At 41.3% G+C, this 25,311-nt stretch overlaps 1 protein-coding gene across 1 annotated transcript; it reads right to left on the bottom strand.

The window, feature by feature from the left end:
* Positions 1-1,328: 1,328 nt before the first annotated feature.
* Positions 1,329-24,674, bottom strand: SNX12 (sorting nexin 12). Its single transcript, XM_082864541.1, has 5 exons — positions 24,442-24,674; positions 19,495-19,590; positions 18,835-18,959; positions 18,335-18,425; positions 1,329-1,366 (listed from the first exon to the last, which is right to left on the bottom strand). The coding sequence occupies exons 1-5, from the start codon at positions 24,604-24,606 to the stop codon at positions 1,340-1,342; spliced, it is 504 nt and encodes a 167-aa protein (XP_082720667.1). The 5' UTR covers positions 24,607-24,674; the 3' UTR covers positions 1,329-1,339.
* Between the last annotated feature and the right edge of the window lie 637 nt (positions 24,675-25,311).

A 25,311-nucleotide genomic window follows, 5' to 3' on the forward strand; every position in this document is an offset into this window, starting at 1 on the left:
ACATAGATGTAAGGATGTTCATCGTGGCATTGTAATAGCAAAAACAAAACAAAGCTGGAAACAACCTAAATGTTCATCAGTAAGGACACTGGTTAAACAAATAACATGAGGCTTTTACTCAAGAGCCATAGCAATAAGGGAGGTGTATCCTTAGGGAGAAGCAAGGCTTCAGTTAAAGCAACTGAAAAGAGAATTGGGGGAGGAAATTTAGTGTACACTTGAGTTTGTTTACAATGAAATCAGTTTTGCAGAAAACACCGTGCAAAGAATTGGCAAGAGAGGCAACAGTGGGTGGATGAACGGGGTAAGGGAAGGTGTGGAAGGGTAGCTGGAAGCTCAAAAAACAAAAAGGCAAATGATCAAGGAGGCTTGCAGGATAAACTGGCTTTCAGGTTAACTGGATCCTTCAGTGTAAGATGCCCTTACCCCACCCTTGAAAGTCCAGGAAACTCCTACTCATTCTTTAAGTCTCAGACCAAAGATTATTTTTAATGAGGCTTTCCCTAATACCCTGTGGTAGAGTTATGAAATCCTTCCCTCAAATCCTATAGCAGTTTATACAACCACTGTTATAGGATTTATCACTTTTGATGAGGGATACTTAACATGAGGTTTATGGATGGCAGCAGGTACACTCAAAAAATTCACAGATAAGAAAAAGAGAGAAGTAAACAAAGGATTACAAAATAGTATAAAACATAAATGAAGATCTAAATAAATGGAAAGATATACCACGTTCCTGTTGGGGAAAACTCAATAACGTAAAGATATCAACTCCCCCTCAATTAAGCTGAAATTTCAATGTAATCGCAACTAAAATCTCAGCAAGATATTTTGTGGAATTTATTGGCTGATTCTAAAAATTCTCATGGAAGGAAAAATGAGGTAGATTAGTCAAGAAATATTTTAAATACAACAGAGGAAAACTTGCCTTACCAGGTATCAAAATTTGTGATAAAGCCTTAGCAGTAATTTTCATATTGATATTGATATTGACATTAATAGTGGCATAAGAACAAACAAATATATCAGCAAAACAAAAAGATGGTCCAGAAACACACTGATGTGTATAGGGGAATTTAGTATATGATAAAGGTGGCATTTCAAATCATTGGAGAAAGTCAATAAGTAGTGCTGGGACAATTAGCTACCTGTTTGGAAAAAAATTAAATTATAGCAATACCTCACACCACTCACAAAAATAAATTCTAAACAGTTTAAAGAATAAAACCTAAAAAACAAACTCAGAAACAACCTATGTTGGACAAAGATTCCTTAGATATGAAACCAAAAACATGAGTCATAAAAGAAAAAATCGATATACTGACCTTCATCAAAATTATGAATTTCTGCTCTTCAGAAGATACTGCTAAGAGAATGAAAAGACAAGCTACAGACTGACAGGAAATGTTTGCAAATCACATATCTGATAAAGGACTTGAACCCAAAAATACATAAGAACTCTCAAAACTCAATAATAGGGCTTCCCTGGTGGCGCAGTGGTTGCGAGTCCGCCTGCCGATGCAGGGGACACAGGTTCGTGCCCCGGTCCAGGAAGATCCCACATGCGGCGGAGCGGCTAGGCCCGTGAGCCATGGCCATTGAGCCTGCGCGTCCGGAGCCTGTGCTCCGCAACAGGAGAGGCCACAACAGTGAGAGGCCCACATACCGCAAAAAAAAAACAAAAAACCTCAATAATAAGAAAACAATCCAGTTTTTTTTAAGTGGGCAAAAGATTTGAACAGACATTATACCAAAGATGCTCAATATCATTAAGTCATCAGGAATATACAAATTAAGACCACAATGAAAAACCATTACATAAGGCTTCCCTGGTGGTGCAGTGGTTGGGAGTCCGCCTGCCAATGCAGGGGACACGGGTTCGAGCCCTGGTCCGGGAAGATCCCGCATGCCGCGGAGCAGCTGGGCCCATGTGCCACAACTACTGAGCCTGCGCTCTAGAGCCCGTGAGCCACAACTACTGAGCCCACGTGCCACAACTACTGAAGCCTGTGCGCCTGGAGCCCGTGCTCCACAACAAGAGAGGCCACCACAATAAGGGTCCCGTGCACTGCAACGAGGAGTGGCCCTGCTCCCCGCAAGTGGAGAAGGCCTGCGCGCAGCAACAGGGACCCAATGCAGCCAAAAATAAAATAAATAAATTTATTTTTAAAAAAAACATTACATACCTATTAGAACATCTTAAAAAAAAACAAAACCAAAAACTGACACTACCAAGTGCTGGGGAACTAGAAGTAACTGGAACTCTCATACATTACTGAAAGGAATACAAAATTGTATAACCAATTTGGAAAACAGTTTGGCAGTTTCTTACAAAGTTAAACACACACTGACTACACAACCTAGCAGTCCCACTCCTAGGCATTCACCCAAGTGAAATGAAAACTTGTGTTCACACAAAAACCTGATGCTAATGTTTACAGTGACTGCATTTGTAATCACTAAACGCTGTAAACAACCCAAATGTCCCTCAACTGGGGAATGGAAAAACAAACTGTGGTATATCCATACATTGGAATCTACTTAGCAATAAAAAGGAACAAAGTACTGATGATACAAGGAATGACATGGATACAATTTAAAGGCAATGTGTGGATTGGAATAAGCCAGTTTCAAAAGGTTATATTCTGTATGATTTCATTTATATGACAGTTTTGAAAACGTAAAACTATAATGACAGAAAATAGGTAGTGAGTACTAGGAAGTAGGGAGAAGGAGTTGACCATAAAGGGGAATTGGGGAATTTTTTGAAGTGATGGATCTATTCCATATCTTGATTATGGTGGTTGTTACACAACTGTATGCACTTGTCAAAACATGCAGAAATGCACACTAAAAAGAGAGAATTTTACTATATGCAAATTATACCTTAATTAAAAATGAAAAAAAAAATAATCCTAGCACACACATGCATACACAAACATACACACTTAGAAATGTATGAGAACAAAGAAACAAGAAGATTTTCGGGGGTGATGGATATGTTCGTTGTGGTGATAGTTTAATGGGCGTGTACATATGTCAAAACTCATCAAATTATATCCTTTATGTACAGTTTATTGTACATCAATCATACCTCAGTAAAGCTGTTTAAAAAAGGAGGAAGATATGTATGAGAAGAAAATATAAGTGACTATGTTTAAAACCTTGGAATAGGGACAGCCTTCTTAAACAGACAAAAAAAGCAAAAGTCATAAAGGAAAAGAATGATATATATTTGACTACATCAAAATTTAAAGTTTCTATTCTAAAGACGTAAAAAATAAATACAAAAGAAGGGTAGATTGGGGGAAATGTTTGCAACATACATAGACAACAGATAACTAATATCCCCAAAATAAAGAACTCCTACAAATCAATAAGAAAAAACAACTCAATAGAAACATGAGCAAAAGATATAACAAGCAAATAATACAAGAGGAAATACAAATATTAATAAACATATGAAAGGAGGACATATAATTTGGCTAATAATCAGAACTATGAATCAAAACATCAGCTTTTGCCTTACAGATTTTTAAGTTTAAAAAGATTGATATCAATTGCTGGCAGGGGTATGGGGAAATAGGTGCTCTCATACACTGTTGTTGGAAATATTCAGCCTTTTGGTGAACAATTTTGTACCATCTATGAAAATGTAAAACATGCATACCCTCCAACCCAGTAATTCTATTCTTCATTACCTACCCTAGAGAAACACTTGCATATGTCCACAAAAATATAAATTAGGAGTTTGGGATTAACATATACACAATACAATATATAAAATAAACAACAAGGACCTACTGTATAGCACAGGGAACTATACTCAGTATCTTGTAATAACCTATAACAGAAAAGAATCTGAAAAATCACATACATATATATGTATGTATATACATATGTATAATATATGTATTATACATATATGTATATACATATATATGTATATGTATTATACATATATATATGTATGTATGTATAACTGAATCACTTTACTGTGCACTTGAAACTAACACATTACAAATTAACTATACTTCAATAAAAAAAGTTTTTTAAAGCCTTAAAAATGCAATATGCTTTGAGCCACTAATAGCAGTTCTAGGAACTAATTCTAACAAAATAATGAGATGCAAAAAAAAAAAAGATCAACACACAGGGTGTTTATTACAGTATTGTTTACAATAACAAAAAATTCAAGTGTACATCAATAGGAGACCATGAGATAAATTTTAGACATGGATAGAAAAAAGACTGACATCTACATAATGACATGTTGTGTTGCTATTTCTTTTATTTTATTTGTATTTTCTTATTTTCTACAATAAAGATGTGTTATACTTCCATAAGAAAACAATATAAAAATTTTAGTAGTAAAATTTTTTTTAAAAGAGTTAATGGGGAAAAACCCAGAAAACTAGAAACTATCTCTCAGTGATTCTCAAACTGCATGTGGTAAAGGACCAGTAACACCTGTAACTTATGTAATATTGCACATCAACTACATTTCAATTTTAAAAATGAAAATAATTATTAAATGGTAAATGTTATGTTTATTTTACCACAATTAAAAAAAGGGAACTGGGAAATGCTATATGCATACTATAGAATACTATGCAGCATGTCTTGTATCAGAAACACTGATTTACCTCATTCCCTTAGGTATATTGCCAAGTGGAAAAGCAAGCTGTGGAACAGTATGGAGTATATCACTTATGCAGGAAAAAATAAACAAAAAATATATTTCTAGTTTGAAATACACAGAAGATGATCTGGAAGAACAAACACCAACCTGGTAACATTGGTTTCCTCTGGGACAGTGACCTGCATTGCAGGGGCTGGAAAGAAGAACTATCTATAATGTTTGACTTAATAAAAATATATTCATGTATTACTTGAAGAATCAAAATGCTTTTTATAAAAAATTAAAAGAATGGGTCAACTACAGAAAATATATAGTATGGTAAGGAAAAAAGGCACAGGTGCTGTGGGGATACAGAGCGACCTAAGTTCCCAGCCTGGGAAAACCAAGGAAGGCCTCCAAAAGGAAGTTGAAAGGAAAGCCTGAAATGAGCCTTGAAAGATGAGTAGAAACTAGCCAAGAAAAGTGTGAATGGGAACAAAAAGATGGAGAAGGTATTATAAGCAGAGGGAATTGTATGTGTGAAGGCATGGAGGCATGAAAGAACATAGCCTTCTCTGGGAACTGGAAATAGTTCATCAGGCTTGAAGCATAGAATCTATGTAGATGAATATAGGATTTGACTTTTACACTGAAAACAGTAGGGAATTTTTAAAGCTTACTGGAGTCACCTACCTGTTTTAGAAAGATCACTCTAGGTGCTGTGCAGAAAATAGATTGGACAGTAGTTGTAGACACAAAAAGGCCACTTTGAAAGCTACTTTAGCAATCCGGAAGAGAAATGATAAAAGGGAGTGGGAGTTGATGAAGAGAGGCAGGCAAGGAACAACAAAGTGTTATTTAATAATGGACATTTTAAGTTTGAGAAGGATTTCCAAGTGGACATGTTCAGTAGGAAGTTGGATTATACAGGTCTGGAACTTGAGAGAGAGGTCTGATTAGAACCACATTCGGGAATCAGGTTACTGAAACCATGAGAATTCAGTCCTTTCTATATCATTAAACCTTACCCCCTCAACTGGGTCCTTTCCATCATCATTTATAAGTAGATGCAAGTCACTCACCTTTAAGAGGGGAAAAAATCCTTTCTCAACTCCATCGTGCCATTCTCTACTGTTTCATAAAAATATTTGAAAACTTTTTTATATATAATTTTTTAACTTTATTAATTTTAATGATTTTTTTTCTTTTTTGCGGGGGGGGGGCCACACCGCACAGCATTCAGGATCTTAGTTCCCTGACCAGGGATAGAACCCGTGCCCCCTGCAATGGAGGCACGGAGTCTTAACCACTGGACCACCGGGTAAGTCCCTGAAAACTCTTAAATGAGCTCTGTACTCAATGTTCTTCCCACTTCCCATCACTCCACGGAAATAGCTATTGCAAAGGTCACTAAATCTAACAGATGCCTTTCAGTCCTCATCTTACTTTACTCTCTCAGCAGCATTTAATACAGTATTAAATGTAACCCCTTCCTTCCTTCCTTCCTTTCAATAATACTCTATTCCCTTGGTTTTCATGACACCTCACCCTCCTGGTTTTCCTCTTACATCTCTTCCCATTCCTCAGCTTCCTTTGTGAGCTTCTCCCTTCTACCTCGTACTGCCTCTATAATCCAACCAAAGGCAGATAGTATATGACTGGGAAATTATTATGGGAGGGTTACAAATTCTGTTGCGTATAATCCTGCAAGCCTAAAAGATGCTTCTCTACCCACTATGAATCAGTATCAAATGAATAAGCATAGCCTTCTGCTGAAGTAACCCACTGTGGTAGGCTAAATAGCCAAAGATGTCCATGTCCTAATCCCCAAAACCTGTGAATATTTTACCTTACATGGCAAGAGACTTTGCAGAAGAAAAAAAACTTTAATGATGTGATTAAGTTAAAGATTTCAGTGATTTAAGTTAAAGTTAGGGAAATTATCCTGGTGGCTTCTACATAATCACAAGGGTCCCTATAAGTGAAAGAAGGGGGCAGGAGAGTCAGAGAAGGAGATGAAAAGACAGAAGTAGAAGTTGAAGTGGAGATTGCTGGCTTTGAAGATGGAACGGAACCATGAGCCAAGGAATGCGGATATCCTCTAGAAGCTGGAAAAGACAAGGAACGGATTTCCCGGAAAGCCTCCAAAAGGAACACAGCCCTGCCAACACGTTGATTTTAGCCCCGTAAGACCTATTTAGACTTCTGACATCTAGAGCTGTAAGACAATAAATCTGTGCTGTTTTAAGCCATTGAGTTTGTGGTAATTTGTAACAACAGCAATAGGAAACTAATATACCCACTTTAAAAGGAAAAAAAATAGAGGAACAAACTGAATCCTAAGGAAAAGATGGCTGACCCAAGGAAACCTCTTAGGACTTTCTATCATGACAAGAAAAAACTCAAGGAACCTCTTCTCCAGAGTAAGTCTAGAGAGACCACCTGGTGATTTTTCTTCTATCTTGCCTTAAGGGCTGTTTGTCTGGATGGGCTAGGTACTCTCCCACTCCCACCCTCCAAAAGATACCTGGAACTAGGCTGCTTCTTCCCTTCCCTTCATCCCAGATGAGGATTTCTCTAGGAAGATGTTAGCTCACCTATAGACTACCTCTTTCCCAGCATGAGGGTGGAGGCCAGGAAAGAGCCACTGCCATATAGGAAGTTCCCACTGATTGGCAGATGAGAGCTGGGTGTGGGGATGCTGGACTCTGAATAGGATCCTTCTTTACAGGAAATGACCCCCTCATCAGGTGTCCCATTGAATGCAGCCAACTACTAAGGTCAGAAAACATCATGGACAAGACTTCAATTGAGGAACCCTGGAGATTCACAATCCTAAATTCCCTTTATTCTTTGCTGTATTCTCTGCTGTATTCTCATCTATTTTCAAAGATGGTCCTTTGAAAATAAAGAACAAAAAAATATGTCACTCACATCATCCACAAAAATAAATCCTAGCTGTATCAAAGATGTAATCAAACACACAGAAACCCCTGTACAAGAAAACACGGAGGAATGTTTATGACCTTGGCATATGGAAGACCTTATTAAACAGAACACAAAAATCAAAAGCCAAAAAACAAAAGATAAATCTGACCTTGAAATTTAAAACTTCTACTCAGGAAAAGATACCATAGGGCTTCCCTGGTGGTGCAGTGGTTGAGAGTCCGCCTGCCGATGCAGGGGACATGGGTTCATGCCCCGGTCCGGGAAGATCCCACATGCCGCGGAGCGGCTGGGCCCGTGAGCCATGGCCGCTGAGCCTGTGCATCCGGAGCCTGTGCTCCACAACAGGAGAGGCCACAACAGTGAGAGGCCTGCATACCACAAAAAAAAAGAAAAAAAAAAGATACCATAAAGTTAAAAGGCAAGAGATTGAGAGAAAATATTTGCAATATATATAAAACAAAGGACTAATATTTTTCTTTATTTATCCTGGATAAGAAAAAGACAAACAATATAGAAAAACAGGTAAAGGATATGAGCAGGCACATCACAGAAAAAATACAAATTGCCAATAAACATTATGAATGGATGTTCAACTTCCCTCTTAATCAGAGTACTACAAATAAGCAATGAGATTCTATCTTCTACCTATCCTATTGGCAAAATTTAAAGTTTGATAATATTCAGTGTTGGGAAGAGTAAAAAGAATTGAGACCTCTTACACTCTGCTGGGGGGAGCATAGACTAGTACAGCCACGTTGAAGGGGCATTTGGTAATATCTACTAAGATTACAAATGCATATAGTTTACGATACCACTCCTAGGTATATGCCCTAGAGCAGATGTTCAGATGTTCTCAAAAGGTGGTCCACAGATACCTGGAAGCTCCCAAGATCCTTTCAGGCGGTCTGTGAGATTCAAAACTATTTTCATAGAAGTATTAAGATGTATTTGCCTTTTTTACTGTGTTGACATTTGCACTGATGGTGCAAAAGCAAAGGTGGGAGAAATAGAAAAAGCAAAGGTGGGTAAAAGGCAGTAGCACCAAACTGTACTAGTAGTCACTGTATTTTTTCACCACTGCACACTTAAGAATGTCCTTGATGAAGCAGTAAAAATTATTAAATCTCTATTGCTGAGTACACGGCTTTCTAATATTTTACCATGGCTATTCGGACTTGTGTTCTTGGCAGGTATTTTCTCAAAATGGACAAAGTGAACCTGTCACTTCAAGAAAAACAACTGACAATATTCAGTGCTGATAAAATCTGAGCTTTGGAGCAAAAATTAGAACTTTGGAAAACTTGCACCTCCACCATAGGTTTGACAGCTTTCCAATACTTAACGACTTCTGATGAGAGCAGTGGTGATATGAATGAATATGATTTTTTGACACTGTGTCAACATTGGAAAGACCTGCATAACTCAGTGAAACCAACATTTTCTAAATTGCCAGTGCAGGGCTTCCCTGGTGGCGCAGTGGTTAAGAATCCTCCTGCCAATGCAGTGGACAAGGGTTCGAGCCCTGGTCCGGGAAGATCCCACATGCCACAGAGCAAATAAGCCAGTGCGCCACAACTACTGAGCCTGTGCTCTAGAGCCCATGAGCCACAACTACTGAGCCCGCGTGCCTAGAACCCATGCTCTGCAACAAGAGAAGCTACCACAGTGAGAAGCCCACACACCACAATGAAGAGTAGCCCCCGCTCGCAGCACGAGAGAAGCCACCACAATGAGAAGCCCGCACACCACAATGAAGGGTAGCCCCAGCTTGCAGCAACCAGAGAAAGCCCGCGCACAGCAATGAAGACCCAACGCAGCCAAAGATAAATAAATAAATGAATTTATTTAAAAAAAAAAACTCTTCAGCAAAAATAAATAAATAAATAAATAAATTGCCAGTGCATGTTATAAAATCATGCACCCGATAAAAGATCTATTAAAGTACAGGGTAGACTAATGGATTTTTTTTTTTTTTTTTTTTTTGCTGTACGCGGGCCTCTCACTGCTGTGGCCTCTCCTGCTGCGGAGCACAGGCTCCAGACGCGCAGGCTCAGTGGCCATGGCCCACGGGCCCAGCCGCTCCGCGGCATGCGGGATCTTCCCGGACCGGGGCACGAACCCGCGTCCCCTGCATCGGCAGGCGGACTCTCAACCACTGTGCCACCAGGGAAGCCCAGACTAATGGATTTTAATGCAACAAAATATGAAAAGTTGACTGATATGGTTTCAAAATCCACATTAAAGTAATCTTTAAAAATGTAATCTTTAAGAAACTACCACTTGTTGAGGATTGATGTAGTATGAAAGAATATCCACAATTATCTGAAAAGGCTATTAAAATACTGCTTGTTTTTCTAATTACATCTGTGATATACTTCAACCAAAACATCATAATAGATCAAATACAGAAGCAGATATGAACATCCAGATGTTTCATATTAACTCTATTAAAGAGACTTGCAAAAAATGTAACACAATTTTACTGTTCTAATTTTTTTTGCTTTGGCAAAGTTATTTTTCATCTAAAAATATTTATGCTAACATGTAATGGGCTTATTGCTGTTATTTTTAATGAAAAATTTTAAATTCTCATTATTAATTTCTAATACATTGAATAGTGATAGATATAAACCCACATAAATTCTCTTAGGAGTGTAAAGGGGTCCTGACATCAAAAAGTTTGAGAACAGGGCTTCCCTGGTGGCGCAGTGTTTGAGAGTCTGCCTGCCGATGCAGGGGACGCGGGTTCGTGCCCCGGTCTGGGAGGATCCCACGTGCCACGAAGCGGCTGGGCCCACGAGCCATGGCCGCTGAGCCTGTGCGTCCGGAGCCTGGGCTCCGCAGCGGGGGAGGCCACAGAGGTGAGAGGCCCGCGTACCGCAAAAAAAAAAAAAAAAAAAAGTTTGAGAACCACTTCCCGAGAGAAACTCTGACAAAAAAGTCATGTCAGGAATGTTCATAGCAGGACTGCTTGTAAAAGCAAAAAAATTGGAAAAATCTAGCAGTCTATCGATAAGGAATGGTTAAATAAACCATTTAGTAGCCATTCTATGGTGTATTATGCCACATTTTTTTAAAGTGAAGTAAATCTTGATGTAGTGAAATTAAAATGTTTCCAAAACATTTAATGAAAAACTTTCAGGATATGTACAGTATGGTATACTTTTTGTAGAAATAAAGACACGACACATTTTCTTAAAGAAAAAAACCTGGAAGGCTACCAGGATACATACCAAACTGCTGACCTTTGGGAAGGGGAAGAGGACTAGGATTGTGGGTAATGGCCAGTGTGTACTTTAGCACTATCCTTGTGTAATGTTTTGAGGGTTCCCCCCCCCAAGGAAAATGTACTAGTGTAATTAAAAATTATTGGGGAAAAGGAATAAAGCAACGAGGTCAGGTCCATTGACACTGAGAAAGAAAGGGCACTGGCTCTGAATCCAGGCTGAGAGGGCCAGTGTATTTGCTGCAGGGCTTCTGGAGCTGATGAGTCTAGGAAGAAGCGACGAGGGGTGAAATCAGGCGACGGAGGGAATGGATGGCTCAAACGGTGGTGACCGCCTAGATGGCGGAACTTTCTGAGTCAGGCACCTCCTGCTCCCTTCCTGGGATTAATTCAAAGGCCTTCACCGCCACACAGCCCAGCCTCTCCCGCTTCCGGCGTCACAAACCTCTTCCTGTTGCCAGCAAATTCTTGCCCCAGTCCGGGTCCCCGACCCCCACTCCCTGGGCCGCATCAGAGGAAGAGCTCCGGGCTGGCGGTGGTGGAAGGAGCCCTGCAGGCTAAGGCATGGCCCCGTTAAGTGCTATACATGGAGACTACAGCCAGAGTCGCGGCGGCACACCCGGAGACACTCTAAGACGCCGAAGCGTGACAGGGCCTGGGGTGATGGGGTGGGGGTGGGGATTAGAGGGTAGCTAGGTTGCGGGGTGCAGGCAATTACCAAACAAGCCGAAGGAGGTCCGAGGCAACCCCGCCGACTCTTCCAAGTGCCGAGAGGAAGGCTTTGCTTTCGAAAGCAGCGCCACAGGGTCCCCATTGGTCTTCCATTCCAGCCAACCAGCAGGTCTCCCTATGGCCCACCCCCTCGATTAAGAAGCCAATCAGAGGAGAGCATGTGCTTCCCGTTGCGTAAGACCAACTAAAAGTTTGCTCATTTCTGACTGACGTGTGGGTAGCCAACCAGAAGAGCCAAGGCCTGGTAAGTCGGCTTCCTATTTCAGTCGCCGTCTCGATCTACGTCACTGTCCTTGTCCCGTCCCTACCTGTAATCTAAGGTTTGGATCTGGGAGAAATAACCGAAAAGGAGATCCAAGCTGGAGGAATCGTGGCCCAAGAGGCAAAGTGATATCTCCCTGAGTTTCCAAGAAGGTTGGCCCTGAGGTCAGATGAGCCTGTGGTTGAGCTGTCAGTGCTGCTCTGGGATTGGCCTCAACGAGTGCCAACCTGAGAAAAGTATTGGTCATGAGAATGCCTCAGATACGTTGCTTTGCCACTGGGCTAGTTGTTTTATTTCCCCCAAATTTAGGTGGGAAGAAGGCTAGGAACATCCAGGGCCTTTAATTGAGATTATTGGTTTTTCTATAGCGAGGAGTGTAGGGATACTCAATTAGCAGTAATAAATACTGCTTCTAGAACAACTAAAATGAAATGTGTGGAGAAATTTTTGAAAACCTGATAGTGGTATCATTACAACTAAATATGCCTGAAAATGCAAATTAAAACTAAGAAATACCACTTCCACCAACTAGTTTGGATAATTATGAATTGTTTAATATTTTTCCACTTTTGGCAAAAAACTACTTATAGGGAAACAGGGATTTCTCCACTTTTGGGAAGAAACAGAAATTCTCATTTGCTGTAAGTGGGAATCTAAACGGCACTTTTTTTTTTTTTTTTGCGGTACGCGGGCCTCTCACTGTTGTGGCCTCTTCCGTTGCGGAGCACAGGCTCCGGACGCGCAGGCTCAGCGGCCATGGCTCACGGGCCCAGCCGCTCCGCGGCATGTGGGATCTTCCCGGACCGGGGCACGCACCCGTGTCCCCTGCATCGGCAGGCAGACCCTCAACCACTGCGCCACTGCGCCAGTGAAGCCCTAACCGGCACTTTTTAAGAAAGTAGCTTAGTAGTACGTATCAAAATCTAAAATGCACACATCCTTTGACCCAGGAATTCCTTCTCTCAAAATCTATCCTACAGAAACACTTAAAACACACGAGCAAGGTTATATGCAGCGTTACTTATAATAGTGGCTGATGATACAACTACACTATGAAATGTTATTTAAAAAATGAGGTAAATTTCCATGTACTACTGTGAGAGGAAGTCCACACTATATTACAAAGTGATAAAGTTGCAAAATACTACATAAAATATCCCATTTTGTTTTCAAAAAACTATATATTCGATGATTGTATATGTGTGTATGAATATACGTATATATTCATATACATATATTTGTGCATAGAAAAAAGTCTAGGAAAACACATACCAAATTAAGTTATTCTTGAGGAATGGGAATAGGATTAGGGAATAAGGAGAAATCTCACTTTCTACATATTTACGTTTTGTTTCAATTTTGTCAATTAGCATTCATTACTTTTGAACTTTATCACAATAAAACATTTTAACAAAATAGGCACTTTTATAATCAGATCAAGTTATAATTTATAATACTGTAATTTTTTGTAATCAGATAAGTTATAATTTTGTAATCAGATCGTTATAATTTATATATTTTAAATCAGATCAAGTTATAATTTATATATTTTGTAATCAGATCAAGTTATAATTTATATATTTTAAATAAGAATAATTACATATGGTTATGAGGTGACTATTTCATTAAAAAATTTCGGCTAGGGACTTCCCTGGTGGTCCAGTGGTTAAGACTCTGCCCTTCTACTGCAGGGGGCGCAGGTTCGATCCCTGGTTGGGGAACTAAGATCCTGCATGCTGTGTGGCCAAAAAATATTTTTTTTTAATTTAAAAAAAATAATAAATAAAAATTTCAGCTAGAAGACCTATGATAAAATTAGGGCAGCTGTAAATCAAATCACCACGGAGATTCAATGGGGGTACTCATGATTTGACACAACAGGATATAGGCAAACAAAATCTAATCAGGATAAGTGAAGAGTCTTTCATTTCTGGGAGAGAAAACTAACTGCACTACAGCAAACTCCATCACACAGGGAAATTGTGCTTTCACCTTTTTGGTGGCATCACCTCCAGGGTTTCTCAACTCCTTGGCAAGGGTCAGAAATCATAAGCATTAGAGATTTAAGATAACTCAGATATCATTTAGTCAAATCCCCTCACTTTAAAGCTGAGAAAACAGGCCCAGAGTGGTGAAGCAATTTGCCTAAGGTGCTATAGCCAGCTAATAGCATAGCCAGCTCCAGAACCCAGGTTTCTATTCCAGGCCTATTACTCTTTCTACTACTTTTCAGATTTTCCTGAGTCTTTATTCTGATGACGTATTAGGGAATATATTTTAAGTCTTATGAATATCAGACATCCCTATATTTAAATTTTAGAAAATGCATAGCAAAATAAAAAAGTATATCCCTCTACTAGCACAGATGATCAAAAGTTGACTGTATCTGGATGAAAGAAATTATTGGCATAACAATTTTCTTGAAAAGTAATGCATAAATTTCTGTGAATCTAACTATTTTACTGTTCACTTAAGAACTACTGTTTTATCCAATTTCTGATTGTTCTTCAATTGGCAGTGCCTCTTAATCCTTTACCTTCAGTTTCTCTACATTAAGTAGTTGTTGATCTATATACAAACACTTAAAACCACCATAGGAAGCACCTATTTAAAGAAACCCTGTCATGATTTAAAGAATCCTTTATTCTGTATAATGTGAATAATTACCCCCATTTTGTCTGTTTTGTAAGGAATGACTTTTCTGTTCTCAATAGCAGAGACAGACAGATAGATAGACAGGTAGACAGACAGACAGGAGGGAGAGAGAAAATAAAAGTAAAATAGGGAACAATTTTTTTTGTACAAGGCAAGAAAACAGATAAGAAGAATGAGGGGTGGTGGGTGGTCGGGAAGGGAGTGGCAGAGAACCACAAGCTAAATTAGTCACAAAGTGTTTACATTTTAAAAGTAAACTTGAACACTGCGAAGTATAAATGGACTAACAACCACCTAAACTTCAGGGTATAATTAAAGTGGTGTCCAGTTTTAGACTCTATGACTTAGGGACATATGAGGACCTTGGAGAGATTTAAGAATAATAAAGATAAAAGGGTTAAAAATGAGTGAAGTGAGGAAAACTTAGAACTGTTATTGTGTCTAAGAAGAGAAGACCAGAGATGACTCAACAGTCCTCAAGGATGGGAAGAAATATCCATTTCAGTGAGCAGCTGGTCTGCATTTCCAAAGCAAAAAAGTAATTTTACTTAAATTATTACAGCATGTATTTGAAGATGGAAGTGGCTTAAATAGGACACCTCATCCAACAAAAACTCCAGAGAAGCCTGAATGCTGTCCACCTCTCCCACCCTTTACTAGCTCAACTCATCTCAAAGAATGGTTCAAAGGGTGGATAAGGCATCTGTGGAATGTGAGGATTTAGACTTCTTTTGGTTGTAGCTACTATGTTCAAAAATTTTTGTTAGCCTCTGTCCCCCAGGTCCCAGTGAAAGGTTGAGCTGCTTTCTGTGCTATGGATAAAGGGGATTAATTAGTAGCAAATACCTAGATGCATGCATAAACTTGAATTCCTTATAAAAGTATGCTTCTCCTTCTCAGTGTTGATGGGCTTGGATTTGGGGTTCTTTCAGGACCGTTACATTTGACTCCAAAGAGGGAATTTACCTGATATTAAAAAAGTTTAGACAACTAACTAGATGCATCTGGACCTCTTATTTTGTCTCTAGCATTTTTTTGTCTTGTTTAGATATCTCCTGAACTAAAGTATAAGGTCTTTGAAGAAAGAGAATGTAATCATTTTATTTTACCTCAAGCACCCCGCCCCATCACAGCCCAGCTTAATATTTTATTTTACAGCTGCTTTTTCTAGTTATTCTCTATTCATTCTCCAACACTGCTGCTGTGAAGGTTGCATTTCTCTTATTACTCTTCCTTTCTCTTATCTCACAGAAACAGCTATTCTTCCTTATCCTCTCATATATCTTTAGTCATCTAATTCCTGAACTACCAAAACCTCTTAACTTCTTCAATTCAGCCCCTACTCTTCTACTTGTACCCAAATACCATTGTTAAGTCATCTTAATTCATAATGTTTTGACCACATCACTTTCTATACCTTCTTTCCACACTCAACTACATGATTAAAACTACCTTTGACTCCCCAAATGTCAAGATTCCTACCTAACCTCTCATCCCAAACCTTTCCCAAAACCCACTTTGTGGATGGAGCCATTTCAGAATCTACTGGTCAAGTGAAAATATCCATCCATCAAAAATTCTCAGAGTTCACTCACCTTTCTGCCTGCATCAAATCTATGTGTAAGAAAAACAGCTCAATTGAGGTAAAAAGCCTATGAAAGAAATAGTGTTTGTAAGGGGTGTGAGGGTGTGTCGGAGGATAAGCGTATGCACAAACGTATTTATGTACACAGATAGCATATACATATACCTATACACACACACACACAATAAATATATTTTGCCCAAATTAGCACACACCCACAAGCTTAAAAACCAAATCTACTAAATCTGACCCAAACCACAGTTACTGAGACCTATGGCTACTTCCTGCAAGCAGATGCATTACCTCTGTGACAAAGTCAATTGCATGTTGCAAGAAAGATAGGTAAATACTGCTACAGGCAGCTAGGATTCTGCTTTTTTTAAAATTTAAATGTAAAAATTACTTATCACTTCAGGACATTGACCATGTTGTATAATTTCTGCACAATATCCAGAATATCCTAGAAACTAAAAAGTACTAAATTTACAACTTAAGCAGGAAAACAGAGGCTTGCTTCACAGTGGTTTAATATGAACAGAGTTGAATATGACATTGTCTGACAGAAGAATGAACATTTTGCTGAATAAAAGCCCCGAGTCAGGATATATACACAGCAGAAATGGGGCCTCAGGCTCTCAGCACTTGTGCACAATGAAAGGAGGAATCTTTTTTTAAAAAAAAGTCAATAACAGAGGATACAAATGAAAAAGGCAGCAACAACACCAACACTGGGAAGGTGGGAAAGGGAGCAGAGCCTCACTCTAGGGGCTGCTCAGCCCCTGGCACAGGCCCGGCAGCTGAAGAGCTGATCTGTGTCAGGGAACTTCAACATTTAGATGGACTCCAAACCCCATATCAAAATCCAATCTTAATCTCTCCGATCAGGGTCTTGTCAAAATCAGTAATCCTTTTCCTCAGGACCCTATATAAAGAATTCCAGTCCTTCCATGATAGGGTGTCTAAGCAAAGAGCCCCACTTTTGACCTGACACCAGAGTTAACCTGCTCCCATCCCACCACCTGGGACAGATATCGGGCCCCAGCAAACAAACCACTACATCCCAGACAGAAGCCCAGGAAAGTCACCAGCCTCAAGAAGCTGCCTCAGACTCTAAGTTTTAAGAAATCTATACCCAGGTGCTAACCCTAGCTCAGCTTCCGGGGAGAATGCTGGGGTTCCATGGGAAACAAGTGCAGGCAGTTCAATAACCCTGTGACCAAGCTGGGGAGGGCAGCGACAACTCTTGCCGCTAAGCCCCATCAATAGCTCAAAGTGCTTAGGAGAAGTCAGAGACTGTGTGGTTTGTTCATGTGTTTTCTGTCTCGTGGCAGCACTAAATGGGATGGGGGGAAGGGAGAATGGAAGGAAGAGAGTGGTGATGCCCTTCCCTACCACTGGGAGGTACCTAGAAAATGATCCACTCCCACCCTTCAGGGAGTTACCTGGCAGTGGTGTTTCCCCTAGCCCTCAAGCCTCCAAATCTGCAAAGCTAACCCATAAAAGTAGCAAGGGCTTGGGGAGGGAGAACTGCCGGCCCAGCCCATTCTGACTCACCTGCTGGTGAGCGAGAATAGGCAGCCAGAGCGGGGAGCCACAAAGGAAAGGGGCTAGGCAACAGGAGCTCCCCAACTGCCCTATGGCTTTCTTCTGACTCTGAAGCAGCCATGATGATGGGCCTAGAAAACCCACACACCTTGCTCCACACAACAGACTGCTTAGACTCTAGAATTACTGCCATGAAAAGCAACAAGGGAGAGAGAAAGTACAACAAAAGAAACTCTTGAGAAAACTGGGAACGGGCCTAGAGAAAACGAGAGCTTTTCGGTCTCTGCCACCTTCCCCACAAGGAAAAAAGTTCATGCAGGTAGGAAAGGCAGGGTCTTTCCCTGCTCAGTGTTCCTGGTTAAACCTAAGAGTAAGAAAAATCCCCTGGACTTGCAGCATCAGTATGTACCCAAGTGCCCCACCAGCACAAGACCCGCCCCCAGCAAGGTTAGCCTTCTGGCATGGGTAAATGCCCAAGAAATTGCCTTCCAGTCCAATCCCCCCACCCACCCCCCAACCCCAAGCAAAGGGCATCTGCCTGTGGTTTCCCACCTCTCCTCAGAGGAGAGGATCCTAGCAGAGTGCCCATGGTATAGTCAGGTACCAAGGAACACAATGCCAGACAGTCTATCAGGCCAGGGGATGGAGAGCCAACTTCAGATCAAAGAGAGAGAGAGAGAGGCTTAGTGTAAAAACCAATGTCATTTCAGCAGGAAAGTAGAGGGCAAGTGGTGAGAGGGGCTCCTACTGGCGCACCTTCCCAGGGACGTAGTTCCTGTCAATTGCCTCCTCCTGCAGGAACATGTGTAGGCAGCGTTCGTTCTGAGCCAGTGGGTGCCCAGCAATTCTATAAAGAGACCAAGACGGTTATCAGTTGTATCTGGGATCAGAGAGAATTTGCAGAGGGACAGGGCTGTGGATGTGGACAGGGGAAGAAGGGCAAAGTCAGCCCTGAAGTTCAAGCAAGTAGAGGACAGCAGCAGGGTACCACTTCAACCCTAATATTGCAGAAGGGAAGGGGATAGAGGTGTAAGGTGGGGGAAATCCCTAGACACATCCAACATGCAGCGCTTTCTCAGGCCCTGAGGTACAGGATCGGAATTCTGCTCAAAGGAATGGAGTTTTACTGTCCCGTGAGCCCAGCACACAATCGGCACCACATCATATTACCCATTACAAAAGAGGAAAGAGACGAAACATATAGAAAGACCAAAATGGCAAAAGTAGCAAAAGGAATCCCCAGGAACTTGGCTTACTTGTTAATAAACTGTTCGAGGCCCTGCCTCCTTTCTTCAATAAAGGACTCCTCAAAGATCCCTTCATCTCCTCGAAAAGGGAGCTGCCGCTTCAAGGCTTTCCCAGGCAGTGGTGGTACTACAATCTGTAGGCAGACGCAAAATATCAGTCACACGGGAGAGCACAGAGACGGAATAAGGTGGTAAAGCACTACATACTTCATTTCCTATTAGGCATAGGGTCCATCCCATGCCATAGTTCAGCAACTTGCAAGAACTGAGGTTATAAGAACAGTCAGGGGGTGGCTCAGGTCAAAAATTAATCCAGTTCTGTTTCTGTGGGAGGACAGGTTTACCATCTCAAAAGAAAGGAAGTAAACTCCAAATATTCTTCACTTTCTTTGACAGTCCACTACCATCCAAAAATTTAGCTACACTTTCCATTTTTAGCACCTAAAGGAATTAAGTTGTATGACTTTTCTAGCCACTAAGTCAACTAATAGTTTTTCTTTACAATTTCTCCTGAACTTACCACTTTCAAGTTTCAAAGGGTATCACCCAGATCCAATATATTGGGATTTGGTAGACAGAGTGTGTTCACCCTCTCTGTTGCCTTCAAGATGTTATAAGCCTATGCAGATCTCCTCTCTCAAGGGTGCCACACAGGAAACAGGGCCATACCTTACTATCTCGCTCCAGCTCATTTTTTAGCCACTCGAAGTCACTGTAGCGCCGTCGTACACAGGACTCCTTCAGCTTGAAGATAGGTAGGTTTGTCTACAGGGAAGAAAGAATGTGAGAGAAGAGAGATGGTAAGAAATGTCAGCCTGTGATGGCCACCTATCACAACCACTTGGACAGGTCCTAAGAAAGAAACAGCTCCTATGGACCATGTTCCTAGAACCCTTTCAAAACACCACCAGGTGAATACCAATCCTTACCACATCCAGCCTTGTCACAGGTGGTGATTAGAAGTCCCTTGCTGCTTAGAATTTATCCTACAAATAGACTTGAAGTTGTACATAAATATGTATGTACAAAGGTTTTCACTGAATTTTCTCATTTGTAATAATAATAAATGTCCATCAACAGATAACTGATTAAATAAATTATGGTACACTTGTACAGTGGAATACAACTATGAAAAGAATACAAAAGATATATATGTCCCAGTATGGAAAGATATCAAGCATTAAAATCAAGGCACGGGCTTCCCTTGTGGCACAGTGGTTAAGAATCTGCCTGCCAATGCAGGGGACACGGGTTCGAGCCCTGGTCCGGGAAGATCCCACATGCTGCGGAGCGGCTGGGCCCGTGAGCCATGGCTGCTGAGGCTGCGCGTCCGGAGCCTGTGCTCCGCAACGGGAGAGGCCACAACAGTGAGAGGCCCGCGTACCGCAAAAAAAAAAAAAAAAAAATCAAGGCACACGACAGTATATACAGCCTGCCTCTATTTGTTTTTAAAAGGGATATGTATATGTATATATATTTATATTTATGAATTAAATATTTACGAAAAATACTGATAACAATGATTGACTTTGGAGAATAAGACTAGACAACTGGAATGGGTAGGTCACATTTTTCATTGTGCAATTTGAATTTATCATATGCATGCATTACATTTTCAGTTGAAAAGTGAATTTAAGTTCCCTGGAAAGAACAAGCGATAAGCACCTCCAAAGTATGCTTTCCTCTGCTTTTCCTGTCCAAATCCTCTCCATTCTACAAGCCCAGCTCAAGTCCCACTTCATCCAGGAAATCTGTCCTGACAACACCAGTTTAATTTATTGGTCTCCCTCTCCTCTGAACTCCTATGACACACAGACTTTAGTACTGCCTGACACACCACTGTTTCAAGCATTATGTTAGTCTTGCTACCTAACTAAATTATAATTTCATTGAAATCGGGAGCCATGACTACTGCTGCATCTCCCTAAATACAGATTATGCAAGTTACTCAGTAAATACTCAATTGATTAATAGTGGCCCTATGTATATCTGTTTACCCTTTCCTTATCCAGAAAGTGCAGCAGAAATAGCACTTACATTAAGTTGGCTTACCATGGCTCGCTCCCTGATATAAATCGGCTTATTCCCACATCTTAATCACTGAGAATTTTCCCAAGGCTCCAATGGCAACAGGAACCTCCGACAAACAAAAAGCCCTGATCCTCACTCCTATCTACAAGTTCTAAGTAGAAATGGCCAAATGTATTAATACTGGCTATATTTCCCACCAGTCAATTCAAATCAGTAGATGGGAAAAAAAGGAGCTAGTTTCTCTCCTTTCTCCACAGCTAACTCAGAGCAGGTAAAGAGCATTGGAGCTATGCTAGAGCTTCACACATTCCTCACTATGTCATGCTTTGTAGTCCTCAAGTCTGGAAACTGTCTTTTCAGGATCTAGCTCTAGGTATAGGGCATCAAAAGCCAAATAACTGGCCAACTTACATTAGTTACAACTCTACTCAGGATCAAGGTCCCAGGAATGTCAATGGGTTGAAGTGGAGTGAGATATATGTAAAGTAATATCTTATTACCTAAACTATTTTTTAGAAGAATAAATAAGAAAATGGAAACAGTGGTTTCTTCAGAAAGGGGAACCTCTGTAAGGCAGAGGGAGAGAGGGAGACTTCATTTTTAAGTACAGTTGACACTTGAACAACACAGGTTTGAACCACATGGGTCCACTTATACACAGATTTTTTTCAATAACTATAGTATATCATTTTTATACCTTTTGAATTTTGTACCATGTGCACGTATTACCTATTTACAATAAGCCATTATAGAGAACATTCTCAGAATCCTGCACAAAGTATATATGTGTATCAAATCATCACATTCTATACCTCAAACCTACACAAAGTTATCTGTCAATTATATCTCAATAAAGCTGAGAGTAAAAATAATCATTCAAGAAAAAAAGCCCTTCAGTATCATGAGATTCCAGGTTTCCACCAGAGTTCATTACAAATACTGTGATCCTCAAACAGTAGAACCTTAACCAGTAGGCCTTTACAGAAGCCAACAGAAGGATCTAAGAAAAGAAAAAAAGTGCTGAGTAGATTCTTCCAAGACACAGCAAAACCACCCACTGCCATTTTGTGAACTTCCTCCTTTGACTTACAAAAATGCTATTCTTTCCCCACCCCCACAGGATGGTGACAGTAACGGCCTTTCATCTCAGCACCTAGCCATCTAAGGAAGGGGATACTATGTACTAGGATACTCTCTCAACTCCAACCTACAAATTATATGAGGGAGACACGATTGTGTAGTACAGCATATAGAGTCCTTTGGCTCTGATCAACACAAAATCAAGGGAAAGGGGAGAAAGAAGCAAAGTTCAAGTCCACAGGACAACTGACATTTGAAAAGTTCCATACATATCTTGTTAAGCCACCAGAATACCTCTCCAGACTCCTTATTTCTTGGGGTGGGTATTCCTTCCCTGAGCTATTATACAAAGAAACAAGGCAGTGCCATCTACTTCTACCATACACAATGCTTAATTCCCAAAGCCCATTCTCTTGAGTCTCATGCTCCCTATAATGCCTACCGTGATCAGTCACTTAAATTAGCAATTTCAAACCAAATGGTTTCACCAATTTTCCCCAAAACAGAGTTCAACAAAAATATTGGCCTATATGGCCATACAAAATTAACATAAATACAAATTAACTCAAACCCACAGAATTAGGAACTGCCATCAACCCTATCATCAATCACTATACAATTAGTAATTGTGGAAAAGACTGATGAAAAACTTAGTGGGTTAAAAAAAAATCTTGCACACTAAAGTTTTGCAACTAAGCATTGCCAAAGAGACTAAAGTGTAGTGGAAAGAGTATGGTGGGCTTTGGAGTCAGACAGACCTGGGTTCAAATCTCAACCATGACACTTATTAGCTATGTGTACTTGGGCAAATTACTTAAACTGCATTCCTCCTCAGTTTTCTATCTGTAAAATGGTGTTTTTGTAAGGATTTAGAAACTAAAACCTAGTTCAGTGCCTGGCACACAGTAGGCACTAGATGAACAATTCCTGTTTTATTAGAATGCCTGAAGTAGAGAACAATTCCATTCATAATCCCTACAGCTCTTGGGTAATACATCAAGACAATGTCTCCAAAACCCCACAGCAGAGAGTTCTTACACTGAACAAGTTATGCCCAGGATTCCTCAGGTAATTAAGTTCTCTGCCATTAACAGTTCCCAGCTTTTATCATATTTTGAGGGCTCTAATGTCCATTCTTCCCCAAAGAGATGATTTCAAACAGTTCTTATATAGACAAGTTTTTCTCATTTTTTTCTATTCGCGTTTCTTTCTTCAGTTTGGACTTTGCCAAACTTGGAATTTGGAGATCATCGCTTCTTAATTAGGTTTCAAAGCCCAGGTGGGAGAGTACACTCTCTCATTCAATTCATTCATTCAAAAATAAAAGCACATACACTCTTTTAGGTCTTCAAATGCTGTTTGAGCAGCATGCTGTCCATAGAGAATATTCTGGCCCTCTAGTCTGAGAAGAAAACATAAGGAAAATTAGGAAATGGCTCTCAAACTTTTTTGCTTGTAACCACTTCAATGGGGCCAAAGAAACTGCAAACCATGTACTCTGCACATTCCATCCTTGCATCGTGGACTAAGAACTAGAGAATAAAGTCCTCTGTAATGCACACTGGAAGAAACCACTCCTGGGGCAGTCCTGAAATGTCATATATTAAAGTTAACTACAGACTAGGGACTAATATAATGACTCCAAAAGGTTAATCTAGAGCAGAAAGAGCAAATGGCCATTCATACACAGAAATGCCAAATGAGAGCCAGTAAATATTGAAATAAATATTCTGGATACTTCAAATCTAAAGGGTCAGCCCAGGATGAGGGTAGCGACTGACAATCCGCCAATCCGAGTGCAAGGTCAGGTTTTCCAGTGAGCATGTAGTACCTGAGAAAACTTAAGCATTAAACACTTCTCTCCTTCAGATGTTAATTCTACACAAGTCTGGGAAGCACTCACTCTCAAGGAGACTCCCCTTCTTATTTCTGCTCCACCAAGCCCACTGTCCTGTCTCCCGTTCCTGGAATCTCTCTTCCCTTTAATCTAGGCTTTGCTCAACTCCATCATCCACGGAGACCTCATTAAGAAGAAGCTCCTCTGGGCCTTCCTGTCCCCCTTCTTCAGACTGACTTCCCACAACCTAGTTTAGTTATGGGACCCTGCAGCATATCGCCTTGGCTCTCCATCCCCCAGCCCTCTTCCACTCCTCCTTCCCTCCTTCTGTCGCTACAGTCCTGATTCCTATTTCCTGGGATTCCTCACTCTAATCCTCTCCATCCTTCCCCACCGTCTCCAGCCATGCTTCACTTCTTGCTCATGGGTACTTGTTTTCCCTCACGCCGGTCCGATGTCCCCCCTCAGGAGTTTTCTGTATCCTCGGGCCACAACCGAGTGGGCAGACCTCTCTGCAAACCTATTAAGCCCCTAACCCCCAAATGACCCCTCCAGCGTCTTCTCCACCGTTGGCCGTCCCTATGGCAGCCTCACCCCCCGCCCACCCCCGCCCTCCCCGCCCAGTCGCCCGGTCCTCCCTCAGCTGTCTCCCTCACCCCGTGACTCACCCGCATGCGAACCTCATAGGTGGTGAAGCGCGCGCGGCCCACGCCCACCGTCTGTGGGTTAAAGATGTCGATCTCCAGGAAGTTACTTGGCGGCCCGTAAGCGTCGGTCAGGTCCTGCGGCTTCGAGTTAAGGCGCCGAGTGTCAGCTACTGCCGTGTCCGACATCTTTCCGAAGGAGAGACCGGGACCGGGGAAGGGGGGATGGGGGACAGAGACCGAAGGCAGGAGCGCGCACGGCCCCTCCCGCTTGCAAAATAACCAGCCAACCCACAGACTGCGGCGCCGCGCACGCGCGCCCACGCACGCACGCGCGCACGCGCACGCCGTCGCGGCCCGGGGCCCGGCACCCTGAATAGAGGCGAAGCGGACGGCTGGAAGTCCTGTACCGAGGAGGCGTCATTCAGACTTCCGGGCAGTGTTTGTGGCCGCCCCGGAACCTGCGTCTCCAATACGCACTCCCAGTATCCTAGGAAGCACTACAGGGGAGATCCGCCAATCGCTGCTCCTCAAGCCAAGAAATTGTCTTATACTGTGCATCAATCAGCAGTGGGCACTGCCCCGCAAGCTAGGACCGTACAGTGATAGGCCGAAGCCCCGTGACCTGAATAAGTCCTGGTTTTGCGCGAAAATAGAATGGTGGTTTCCCGACGGTGGGGTTTCAACAATGGTACTAAGAACCTAAAACGCAGCCCGGCCACTTGTGCCACTAGTAGTTTCAAGTCATCTCACACACAATTGAGCACTCAGTGAGCGCTACTTATGGTGTCAGGAAAGCAGCGAGGATGGGGTATACAAAGATGATTTCTCATTCTCACTTTTCAGGAAAATTTGGGCATATCTTCATCCTCCACTTGTTGCCACATAAAAGCT

The sequence above is a fragment of the Leucopleurus acutus genome, assembly GCF_964270905.1.
Source record: "Leucopleurus acutus genome assembly, chromosome: X".
In the NCBI taxonomy this organism is placed as follows: Eukaryota; Metazoa; Chordata; class Mammalia; order Artiodactyla; family Delphinidae; genus Leucopleurus; species Leucopleurus acutus.

Bases quoted from the DNA above. Each gene is read 5' to 3' on its own strand.
- SNX12 (XM_082864541.1), bottom strand. From the start codon at position 24,606: ATGTCGGACACGGCAGTAGCTGACACTCGGCGCCTTAACTCGAAGCCG. The intron at 19,591-24,441 runs GTGAGTCACGGG...TCTTCCCTGTAG, and splicing joins CCTATGAGGTTCGCATGCGG to ACAAACCTACCTATCTTCAA. The intron at 18,426-18,834 runs GTAAGCCAAGTT...GTCTCTTTATAG, and splicing joins CTCGAACAGTTTATTAACAA to AATTGCTGGGCACCCACTGG.